Genomic DNA, 12953 nt, shown 5'->3' with positions numbered 1-12953 from the left:
CATGTTTTCTCATAACATTGGAACACTAGGCCTCTTGGTGGCGGTGGGTGTCTCGTTTGATTACATATTGGAAGCATTTCCTAGCAGAGGCCTCGGACAGCGTCTCCAGTGCTGAGCACATGAAAGTGCTGCTTTTCTCCCCTTCACCTCCCACTTTCCCAGTTATCTAGATGTCAAATGAAGCTCTGCAGAGAAAACAGAAGCCCTGCAAGGGCATGAATGTGAAAGTGTGTGTGTGTGTTTGTTGGTGGCAGGTAGTGGGGGCTGAGACAACGGAGGAGAGGGGATGGGAGTGACTATACCTCATCAAAGTAACTGACTTGGTAAATACACGTATGAAATCTTTCTTGCATGTTAAAGAAGTCACCCTCATCCTTTGTTGTTTCTTGTCTCCATTCCCCTTCCTCTCTGAAAAACAAAACACACAGAAAAATATAAAGGCGAATAAAACACACATGTTGAAATGATCGAATGTTATCCTTTTGTCAAATTGGCTTCATATTTCTATCATGAAGTAAATCCTACAAATGACAGATAGTTACTTTGTTCTCCCTGATCCTGTTCACTTCTCTGCCTTCCCTCAGGTAAGGACCATCATGAAGTTCATGTTTTAATTTCTAATTCTTTTAGCACACAAATACATTCAAAAACAATGTCTATTGTTCTATGTGAGTTGACATGTATTAGTACTTACTCAGCTGCTTTATTCACTCAGCCAGGGCCACAGGTTGGTTGCCCAGGCTGTGCACTGCACACTTCCTGAGGGTTGCATTCATACAGGCCACTATGATGGCTCTCTTGGGGGTGTGCAGGATAGCAGCCTGCACTCCAAATGCTGTTTTTGAGATCCACGTTGATGCCTGATAGTGAGTTCATTTTCATTACCTGGTAGCTTTCATCATGTGGCTGGGCCACATTTCATGTTTCCATTTCCTTAGTGGAAGGCAACATTTTGCTATTGCAAACAGTGTTTCAGGGAACATCCTTATGCATGCCTGCATATGTACAGGTGCACACATTTCCTTGGGGAATCATCATTCTCTGTTTGAGTTAACTGATTTTTAAAACATGATTCTACTGAACATTGTAATAAGAAAAAGACAAACTTGATAAAACTTAAAATATTTATTAGTATGAATCAGTGTGTGTTAAACCAAAAATAACAGATACAATTGGGCATTGTTGATGGAAATGCTTTACTACAGAACAGAATACATGGCGGAAAGGTCCTAGCTGACTGCAGCGGTGTCTTGTATGTGCAAGAGCTGGGTCCAGCCCAGACAGAAGCTCTTTACAAAAACACGAGAAAAGGGAGCAGTTTGCACAACAGGGCAGCGCCATCGGATTATGGGGTCTGGTTTCGAAACGATGTTAAAACAGTAAGCTAGATACCCAATCGGTCTGAATACAGCTCAGAGCCCTTTAGTTTATAAGCTAGCTCACCATTCAACTTGCCATGAGCATTGCAGAACAGTGAGAACCGGAGCCCACGCAAAAAAGCTCAGTTTCAGCCATCACATGTCAAGGTCCTTGACTGCAGAGGAAATGTTTCAGTCATCCAAACCTTTCTCAGAAAATGAACCCAGTTTCCATGGGGGCACAGCCCTTATTGTTAGTTAGCTAAAAGTTAGTTTCGGGCCTTCAACCTTTTGGTCTGCAAGGTAACGTCATATTCAACAGCCTAATGTGCCATTTTTAACCACAAAACGGCAAGTCAATTATGTGGCGATGTAAAATGCTTGCACAACTCCACTGCCATTCTCAGAGATTTCCACTGGGAAGCCATCCCTCTGAGAAGCCATGTCTACCTTATATTAACACATGGCTAGGGGCCAAACTCAGCCAGTGAAATGGATTATATGTCACAGTAACACATATACAATCATATTTACACAGATACACATTCATGCCACACATGAAAGAAAAAAAAAAAAGGGAGAAGGAACAAATTTTGGAAAACGATGCCAAGGATGCTACATCACATGAAACTATATGACTTTTTTTTAGCAACAGTAATTTCCAGGCCTTTACATAGTATTATGTGGTTATTGTTCAATTATTAGACAGCCAGGAAGTAATCCTGAGCCAAAACAAAGGAAGGCTGTAAAGTTTCATTGTAGACAAGACCTCAGCATCCACAGAGAAGATACAATGTTTATGTGAATCCCAGTGTGCCCAAGTGTGATCTACTCTCTTCACTGACTGCTCTGAGTGCTGATGAGAATATATATATTGTCCTCTGACTGGCTTGAATAGCTAAGGCAATACAGAAAGGTAACAGAGTGGTTTCACATCCTCATGTGCTTTTGAAATAAAACCATGGGCTCATTAGTGGGTAGCTCACTATGTGTGGCTAAGACTAGACATTTTATGCAAAACACAACCACTGCAAACCCAGCCCAAAGATGCAAACTCTCAGCCAGGATACTTACCCCTCAGCTGAAAACCTGAACAGCTGTCAAGAGATAAACCCAGGTTCTCAGGGAAAACTGGATGAGGAAAGGTTACCAAATAAGCCTGCATGTCAGCTGGAAAGAGGTCACTTCAATTTTCAACTCGATTTTTTTTTTTTTTTTACCTTTGGCAAGGGTATGATCATTTCTTGGCCTGCAAGCACAATCATGCCAACCATTAATGTGGACAAGGTGGAAAAAACCCTAAAAATCCCTGCAAAAGGTCTTGCCAAGACATCCAAATGCCACTTGCTAACGGTTTTTGAGGTACCTATTTGGGAGAGCCAAATGGAACTCTTGAAGCAAAATAAATGTTTTCCAGCCTTCACATCCTAACACTGTCAATGAACTCTCTTAAGTTGAGTGACGTGGAGGCGTGCTGAGTAACTGAAGTGCCAGGTCTTTAATCCAAGCAGCTCACGATCTCTTTCCTGACTTTCACAATATAGATTGTCAATAAAGGTTAGCTGTCCCTTGAATGCTTATGGTAAAGAAGGTACCAGCTGGCCCTGGTTAGCACACAGCATGATTAACCATTTCTGAGCACCGATCCCAATGTCCTTTAAGAATCACCCCCTAATATAAGCCCTGGCAGGAAATCAACCGCTTCTTGATCCCAACTTTTTATGAACGTTAGAATGGTAATAGAATTTGAATTTTCAGTAGGAATCAGTTCTCTTCCTTTCCACACTTTTTTGTCCTTTACTTCCTTTGGATTCAAATATCTTTAATTCTTTGAGCAGACAGGGAATCTGAAAAGGAAGGTTTTCATCGAAGGCCGGTCTCAGGTCCTTGGCATCCCAGGGTCGGACCTCTGGTTAGCCCTAAAACCCTTCTCCTCAAGCTAGAATCATAAAAATACTTTTTCTGATTTTGTAGTTTTTTTGGGTCTAGAAGTTTAAAGTGCTGATACTTCCTCTGGCTGGCTTTCCTGTAACCTATTATTAATTGTTATTATTAGAAGTTTGCCCAATGATTTAGATTTAAACATTAAATTTAATCCCAGCTAATTCTCTTCCCCTAGATATGACATCAAGAGATAGTCTCTTAGTAAAGTAATACTATGTGCATTAACTTCTCTAAGAGAGGAGGAATGTATTCCTGCGGAGGAGATGCATGTCAGGTGGTCTCACCACTTACATGGTAATTACTTAAATCACTCTTTCAAACTAGGCCACCCGATCCCAAAATTATAGGCAATAATTTAGTTTGATTTGGTTTGTTTGGGTATACATGACCATAACTTAGAAAAATGTTCACCAATTCAAAGTGATGTAGACAACAGTTTCTAATATACTTTTCCTGGCTTCTGTAACAGCTCAAGTCTCAGTCTGAGTGACACTCTACTGACACTTCTCTGATTTCCTTCTGAAAAGTAATAAATAAAGGCTTGCTTCCAAAGCTAGCTAAAAACTAACCTCCTGAATTAAATTTGCCTTTCAGTGAAGGTTGGTTAGGTAACAAAGGCAATGACATTGAAGTAGTTACTGGAATTTGGATAGGTGGCACGGGAAATCCGAGTGGAACACCACTTTAGAATCCCACACACATGATAAGCCAGTAAGACTTTTGTACATCCAAGAATTTTTAAAGGTTTTTTTTTTTTTTTTTTTTTAGCAAAAATGCAACTACTTCCCTTCTGTGTGCATTTCATACACTAAAGGCCATTTTGTGGTGGTGTGGTGGCTTTTCTCAGGGTTTTCTAAAATCATTTTCAGGAACATTTCCTGCCCCGCCCCCTGCAGGTCTTCCAGGATGCAAAGCCAGTGTGCTCACTCTTCTCAAAGTGAGGTGCCAGGCCACTGAGCAGAGGGTCCTTCAGCAGCGCACAGCATGTGGGCTCTGGCTTCTTCAAGTACCACGGACCACGGACCACGGCCCTTGGGTCAACAGCACCGGCGGCTGGCTTGACTGGTTGGCTTCACAAGTTTGATCCCATTGTTTCCATTCTCATGGGGGTCCAAGGGTGGGATCTGGCGGCCTAGAACAAAAAGGAGGCCAACGGTGAGTCCCCTTTCCCACAGCCAACACTGCACACACAGATTTTCACCCTGCTTCAACACTCCTGCTTCATGTTTGGGCTCTGCAGAAAATAGAGGTGCTCCTGGAAGGGCTCCTTTCTCCTTCCTTCCTTTCCTCCCTCCCTTCCTTCTTCCTATCCTTTCTTCCCTAGTTCTGCTGCATAAAGCCCAATTCATGGGCTTAGGAAGTTCAGGTGAGGAACAGTCCAGCAGTTTCCCGATGGTGTGGATTTCCTGGGCTAGGAAGATCCACTCCTGGGCGGGGGGGGTTCCCACCCAGCCTCCGCTCATCAGCGCACTCTTCCCTCCCTGCCTTCCCACAGACCCGTCGTGATTTAATGAGCAGCTTTCATGGTACCGTGACTTCAACAGTAACAGTGAGTACTCATCCATCTTTTCTGCTTCTCAAAATAGAAATGGATCTGAACTGTAATCTTCCTAGCAATGTCATTTACTAACACTCAGCTCATCATCCCTCGTCCCACCAAGGCATTTAGATCATTAACTGGAAAGCCCTACAGAGACACTTTTCATAGGAAACAGTATTTTAATGTCATCCACAAGTAATCTTATTTTTACTTAACTTAATTTTAAAAATTATCAGAGAGTCTCTATAAATAAACACAAAATAAAAATTAATCAGGCAATGGAAGGGGCCAGGGAGATGATAGCTAAAGGGTATGGGTTTCTTTATGAGGTGATTATTCTAAAATTGACTGTGCTGATGGCTGCATGGATCTGTGAATGTACCAAACACCACCGCATTGTACACTTGAAATGGGTGAAATGTATGGTATGTGAATTTTATCTCAATAAAGTTGTTTTCTGAAAAAAGGCAATGCAATCTGGAAATAACCTTAGTAGCTCCCAGTTTTCAAAGATTTTCACAAACACCATCCTCCCTCGCCCTGTGAATTTGATGCAATGGTCGTTATTATCACCATTTCACTGTGACTCAAGAACTTGAGCGCTTTGCTGAAGGTTCCATCAATAATAGGCAGTAGTAGGGCTGGTGCTTTGATTATAATCTACACCTTGATTTCCTCATGGGTCCCAAGGCCTGTGCTCTTCCCATTAAACCACATTAGCTCTCTCTGCTACTTTTCTATCCCCCTTGAAAAAGGCATGAAACACTAGCTCTAAACTGAGGATTCTGTTTTATTCTTGAGACAGGACCTCACTCTGTTACCCAGGCTGAAGTGCAGTGGCTTGATCATGGCTTACTGCAACCTGAAATTTCTGGGCTAAAGGGATCCTCCCACCTCAACCTTCTGAGTAGCTGGGACTATTTTTAAGTCCTTTTTTTTTTTTTGGTTGTGCTATTGATTTATTTTTCCCCAGCACATCTTAAAAATCACACATGGACATTTGCTTAGAGAACGTACAGTCTAAGAAAACCAGTAAGAGGAGAATCTGAACACACACTGAAAGCACGGAATACTGACCATGTGTTGAGCCCCGAAAAAGTCTTAATGCAAGTGGATGTTCTGACCATATAGAGAGCCAAAAACACCCCAGAAGAGGTGCATTTCCACGTGGGATATAAAGAGTTGATTTCAAAGGTAATAATACACTGCGTAGATCAGATGGTATGGACAGTCACCAAAGCTTAATTGAGCATAAAGATTAAGTTCACCAGCATTTAACTCCAAACTCAAAAGTGATAGTAGAGATCTTCATTTGACGATGAAGCAAATGAAAAGTTTGCAACAATTTCTGCAGCTGTGGCTTTTGCCATTTTGTGTAGCCAACAGAGATCTACAGAGCTTTTGCAGGCCATCCCCAAAACACTTCAGTCCTAATCCAGGAGCAAAGGAGACCATAAGTATGAGTTTTCCTTTTCTGGACAAGCTATTCTTTTACACTTACCACAATTAAAAGGGAGTAAACAAAATGCCTCTTCTACTTGGTCAACCTTAAGTGATAAACAGAGAAGGAAGTCTCCAGTGACTACCAGAACTCTTTAAAGATCTAGCCAAGTCAGATCTTGCCAATAAGGAGCTACTTACTCCTGAAGAGAAAGGGGTGACAGTGTCAAGTTACATCATTATTGAAGTTAGTAATATTTCAGGAGCCTCCTGAGTGTGTTACACACCAAGGAGGACTTTTGCTTTTGCACCTGAAATATTTTTGGACAGTACTCTAATTCTCATGGGTACAGGTGTTGCCCTAGTTAGCCAAGAGCCAAGAGCTATTTACTTATTAGTAAAAGGAGTTGACATTTTAGCATTTTTTTACAGTATCAAAATCAACATCCTATGCTAACATCAACTCTGTGGTGTCCTTATGCTAACTCTAATGTTAGCACAACAGCATTAGTGTTTTAGCCCTCCACGACTTTACTTCCCTCATGTCTTGCTTTCATAAGTTTTTTGCTTTGGAAAGTATACAAATTAAAGAAAAAATTTATATGTAAGACAGTTATTAAAATGAGAAAAGTATAGTGAAAATCTAGAAACAAAGAGCGTACAGATAGCAAAGTAGGATGCCAGGACGGTCTGTCCACACCTTTCGTCGCTTTCTGCCAAATCCTTCCTCTTTGCTGCCTCTCATTTCTCTCCCCAGTCAACAATGAGCACTGATGCATAGAATGCAAAATTGAGGAAGGCCTGGCTGTGTCTCAAGGAGACTCCCCTCCCACATGTTTTGAACTCTTAGCAGCACTCCTGAATCAGCTGTTGAACCTGGCTTCGTAGGAGTGCCAGGTTCCTTTATCTTCAGAATATTCAAAATTTCACTTATTAGAGTAAAATATTTCTCAGACTTCATTTTTCTCCTTTGGTAGAAAGAGTGTTGAGATGTGAGAGAATCAGCATTCCAGTTCACTGAACTCGGGCCAGTTATTTAAAACCTCCAAGCCTTCCTCACTTACAGAGGGAATGTGGGAAAGGAACACACACGGCCGTCACTAACAGCAGAGGAAGCAATGAAGATGGAGGGAGTCCCCAGCAGTTGAGGGCTTCTGGGCATGGCTCATGGGTTTTGCATGGCGGGGAGAAATGCTGTGTGACTCATGGTCACTGCCGATTCTCAGGGTTCAGTCAGTGGACCGGGACCCATGCTGCTCATCTACAAAACTCCCAGCCTGGGATGAGTCACACACATGCCAACCTCAAACACAGGGAGAAGGAAATGCTTCCACACAGAGACAGAGGGAAGCCAGATCCTAACAATGAGGCTGGCACCTTTAAAAGGAGAAGGGAGCCTGCACCAGGAAACCAGAACGTGAAACCAGCACGCAAACCCTGAACGCAAATCCCGATCTTAGGGCCTAAGGTATTCAGAACTTACTGGAAGGTTCAAGGCACTTACACAAATACATGGTTTTGGAAAATGGCCATGGCATTCTGTACCAAGGCGATCACCTTGGAACACTGTTGAATCAGTATTATTTACACGGGCATAGAGCGGGACAAAAATATATACACAAACATCTGAAAAGGCTCTGAGCCTTGTCTGCAGGTTTCCACTCTTACAAAATGTGCTCTAAGTACTCAGCCTCCAGAACAAGTTGTCCTTGAGCATAAACTTGAGGCCAGAGTGTTTATTTTAATAGGGTTTGGATTTTGTAAGATGCTGTCTAGGAGAAGTTTAAAAGATTTTTTTTTGAAGTTCAGTTTTCCTGAGAGTTGACAGTCTAGAGGAAAAGCAGGTTTTAGAAATGATTCCACAGGAACACAGTATGTGAGAACAAATTCCTAGCCTGTAAGTTTTATCCTGGCTCTGAACTGGTCTGTAATGCATTTACACACAACAAAAATAAAACAGCAAGCTTAGCTGGGGCTGTTCCCTTTCCCCGTGTGGTAGACCAGCCATTTCCTGCGTGAGCGCTGATTCCCCCCTAACAATTCCGCTGTATGTAATTCTTCCCTCCTTTCATTCCAGTTCCAGTATTTACTAGGCTTGGTTATCTTTTGTTTGGTGTCAGCAATGCTGGCAGTTGCTGTGTAACATCTACTTCTGGATCTGATTTTCTGAATCATCCAGATGAGTAACTTGACCACGTTTGCTAGGCCTTGGCACTATTCACTCTTGATAATGACCTCTAGCCTCTAGCCATGTAGAGAGGGGGTCTCTGGAACACAGCAATGACTCACGATCATGGAACATCGTCCTAAGAATGCAGAACTGGGGGACACACACATGCTACTTGAAGTTATTCCCTATCACTGTCCTTTTGCTGTCATAAAGAAGACAATATTAGGATTACTAGAAGGCGCTGAATTTTAGGATAAAGAAGAACGTGCTACATGCTATATAGGACTGGAATGGATTCTCAGGTGAGAAGCTCATTGGGTCAGAAGGGTTGGAAAGCCCAGGTCAGGGATTTAGTGAGCCTTAAACGTGCCACAGGGAAACAGGAAGCACCAATGGAAAGGGAAACTGTGGAAGATGCTTGGCAGGAGGTGACAACTGCCTGGAGGCAGGAGAGTCAAGACAGAGGCCAAAAACCCTGAAGTTAAAAGTCTAGGGAGGTAAAGAAGTGGTGATGCACCTACACGAGAGAAATCAGGGAGGTCACAATTGGTCCAAAATGCCGAGTTGTCCAACACAGAGGGATGTAAGCTACTTTAAAATCATCTCAGCAAACTAACACAGGAACAGAAAACCAAACACCACGTGTTCTCACTCATAAGTGGGAGTTAAACAATGAGAACACATGGACACAGGGAGGGGAACATCACACACCGGGACCTATCAGGGGATGGGGTGCAAGGGGAGGGAGAGCATTAGGACTAATACCTAATGCATGCAGGGCTTAAAACCTAGATGACGGCTTGATAGGTGCAGCAAACCACCATGGCATATGTATACCTATGTAACAAACTCGCATGTTCTGCACATGTATCCTGGAACTTAAAGTTAAAAAAAAAAAAAAAAAGAAAACCTTAAAAAAAATCATTAGGCTTCCCTACCACTCAAAGGTACCTTTCCCTTTCTTTTTTTTAATTGACAGACTTTATTTATTTTTTAAGCAGTTTTTGGTTTACGGAAAAAATTGAGTGAAAAATAGAGAGTTGGTATATACCTTCCTCTCCTCATCTCCAATTTCTCCCATTTTTAACATCTTGCTTTAGTGGAACATTTGTAACAACTGATGAACCAATATTTGCTGAAGACATTACTAATAAGGATAGTCTACAGTTCACAGGAGGGTTCACTTTTGGCACTGTATGTTTTATGGGTTTTGATAAACGTATAATAGTATGTATCCCTCCATTATAGTATCAGACAAAACAGTTTCACTGCCCTAAAAATCCTGTGACCCACCAATTCATCCTTCCCCCAACAACCTACAGTAACCACTGATCTTTTCATTGACTCCACAATTTTGTCTCCTCCAGAGTGTCATGTAGTTGGCAGAGTGTCATGTACTTGGAATCATACAGTGTGTAGCCTTTTCAGACTGGCTCCTTTCACTCAGCAATACACATTTAAGGTTCTTCCACATTTTTTATGGTTTGATAGCTCATTTTCTTTTTATCTCTTATAATATTCCATTATATGGATGTATCCCTTTAATTTTGTTATTTTAACATTTAGAAATTATAAGACACAAAAAGCACAAATCAAGAGGGGAAAATCTGACAAACTATACTTCATCAATAACTAAAAGCCTCTTTTCTCCAAACAACACTGTCAAGAAAATGAAGACAAGCCACAGCCTGGGAGAAAATAATTGAAAAACAAATATCTGATAAAAAATATGTATCCAAAATACATAAGCAATCTTTAGAACTCAACAATAAGAAGACAAACAACCCGATATAAAATGGTTAAAATTTGAACAGGCTCTTCACCAAGTTATACAAATTGAAAACAAGCTCATGAAAGGACACTCAACATTAGCAGTCATTAGGAAAATGCAAACAAAAATCACAATGAGATACCTTTTTATGGTTTTGAATGGTTAACATTTTACAAACAGACAGTACCAAGTATTGACAAGGACTTGGAGCAACTGGAATTCCCACACGTTGGTGGTGGTAATATATTGTAGTGAAACCACTTGGAAGACAGTTTGGCATTCTAATCTTAGAAAGTTAAACACACACCTACCAGATAAGCCAGCCATTCCATTCCTTGATATTTACGTACACAAAGACTTGTACATGAATGCTCATAGCACCCTTACTGGTTATCACCCAAAACTGAAAATAATCCAAATATTAGGTGAATAGATGAACAAATTGTGGTTTATGCATACAATGGAATATTACTTAGAAAAAAAAAGGAACTCAGCAAAATCCATACTGTCTTAAACTCTGCAGGAAAACTGATCTAATTTCTTGGATAAACAAATTGCATAAGGGGAAAAAAAGAAAGATGGAAGGGAAAGCTATTGCTTAAGAGAGGCCTAAAAGACGCACCGACTAATCCCAGCACGTGGGGATTCTTTCCATTCTGATGTAAACAAATGGTAACATGCAAACAAAGACACCATTTATGACAACTATGAACTTTTTGGAAATGTGACCACCGACTGTTTATTTGTGATAGCAATTAATATAACAGTATTCTGGTTATTCATAGGATAACGTAGTTGTCATTGTTTACAAAAACTGTGGACAAAATATTTACAGATTAAATTAGATGTCTGAGATTCTCTTCAAAATAATATAGGTGGTGAGCATGGGATGGGATAGAGATGACACAAGTTTCGTTTTGAGTAAACAATGGCTCACTATATTATTCAGTGTACTCGTGTATATGTTTGAAATTTTACATAATCAAGTGTTTTTTAAGTTCCCTGGAATCTGACCATCATGAAACAACCACTGTTAATATTTTGATATGTATCCTTCCAAGAAGGATATATTCTTGGAATAATATATTATTTATCATTATATATGATATACTGAAATATATTATGAAATATATGAAATATGGATATTAAAATATATTATGAAATACGAAATATGAAATACATGAAATCAGGATATTATATGAACTGCTCTGTAACTTCCATTTCACATTCAATGATTTATCTTTTTGTGTCAGCAAAGATTTATGTCATCCTTTTGAACTACCTATTTATATCGGTGTACCATGATTTCTTAAAAACTATTTCCTAACTTTTGGACAGTTCAGTAATTTCCTGTTTTCTGCTATCATGAATAATGGTACAATAAACCAGGCTGTGCAATGAGACACGATATAGACAAGCTAAGAGCATGTGCCCCGGAGCCTGCCTGCCTGTCTCTCACTTATTAGCTGTGTACCCTGGAGAAAGTTACAAGCCTCTCCAGGCCTCAATTTCCTCATCTGTAAAATAGGGATGATAACAGTGCCTACTCCATAGGATCAAGAGTGCATTAATGAGCTAGTATATATTTCAGCAATGGCAACAAAAGCACAGAATCAGAGCTCCACACATGTTAAATCTTGTTACTATGTTTGCACACCTGACCAATTTCTTCTTTCGAATTGCTGGAATAAAAGACATGCCTTTTGAAAACCCAATTTGCCCATATGCTGAAATGACATTATTTCACATTCACTAACTCAACTTTTTTGGGGTAGGAAAGTTTGTCCACTTTCTTAAGTGGATTGCATTTGGTAAATTAATGTTTTGGGGGGTAAGAAAGTGGACAAACTTTGTCTCTGTCATTTCCTTGTTCCTTAACTGCGAAACTTACCTTCACCTGACAGCTGGCTGTACTATTATAAAATCTGCAAACCTTTTGCTTTGCTTTAAAATTTTTTAAACCTGTGATTAACCAAAGGCGCCTATAGCACAACACTCTGTGAACAAATGATTCCAGAACAAGACATGATCACTACCCACAAGTCTTAACTTGTTGTCTTTCATATTAACACCCTATTCCAATTTTCCAAGCCAATATGCTTGTGCCTCTAAATATATTTACCTTATTTATTTATTTTAGAGATAGGATCTCGTTCTGTTACCTAGGCTGGAGGGCAGTGACGCAACCATAGCTCACTGCAGCCTCAAACTCCTGGGCCCAAGTGATCCTCCTGCCTCAGTCTCCAGAGTATCTGGGACTATAGGTGTACACCACCATGCTCATATATTCACCTTAGTAAAACAAATGTTTCTCACTTTGCTCTCAAACTAACAACAAATATAAAACCTAGTCTAATGTCTCTAGTGTCTCCAAGTATAATTTTCAGGAGAAAGTCCTGCTTTCTCTGTCATAGTCAACATTTAAATTAACTAGAGCAAAAGCATAGCTATTTTGCTGGGTCCCACCTCAATCCAGACATTTTTCTGCTGAGACTGCAGCTCCACCTCTCTTTGCCCTCAGGAAAAGTTAAAACACTTTTTAAAAGATATTTGAGTAGCGTAATTAAAATCCACAAACCAGATGGGCATGGTGGCGCACACCTGTAATCCCAACACTTTGGGAGGCCAAGGTGAGAGGATCACTTGAGTCCAGGAGTTCAAGACCAGCCTGGACAATACAGCGTGACCTCATCTCTAAAAATAAAAAAATAATAATAATCTACAAACCAA

The 12953-nt window shown here is 40.5% G+C and overlaps 1 protein-coding gene across 2 annotated transcripts in view; it reads right to left on the bottom strand.

Annotated features, from left to right (window-relative positions):
* Positions 1 to 1110: 1110 nt before the first annotated feature.
* The window catches only part of RAB31 (RAB31, member RAS oncogene family), a 150905-nt gene continuing 139062 nt past the window's right edge, over positions 1111 to 12953 (bottom strand). For both annotated transcript variants that reach the window (XM_033178352.1, XM_033178351.1), the window contains exon 7: positions 1111 to 4434. In XM_033178352.1, coding sequence (XP_033034243.1) covers positions 4340 to 4434 — 95 coding nt within the window. In that variant the 3' untranslated portion in view covers positions 1111 to 4339. The remainder of the gene's footprint in view (positions 4435 to 12953) is intronic.

This window comes from Trachypithecus francoisi, unplaced genomic scaffold (genome assembly GCF_009764315.1).
Source record: "Trachypithecus francoisi isolate TF-2019V2 unplaced genomic scaffold, Tfra_2.0 Lachesis_group19, whole genome shotgun sequence".
Taxonomy (NCBI): domain Eukaryota; kingdom Metazoa; phylum Chordata; class Mammalia; order Primates; family Cercopithecidae; genus Trachypithecus; species Trachypithecus francoisi.
Note: the sequence above shows the minus strand (reverse complement) of the source record. Positions and strands in the feature narration are given on the sequence as shown.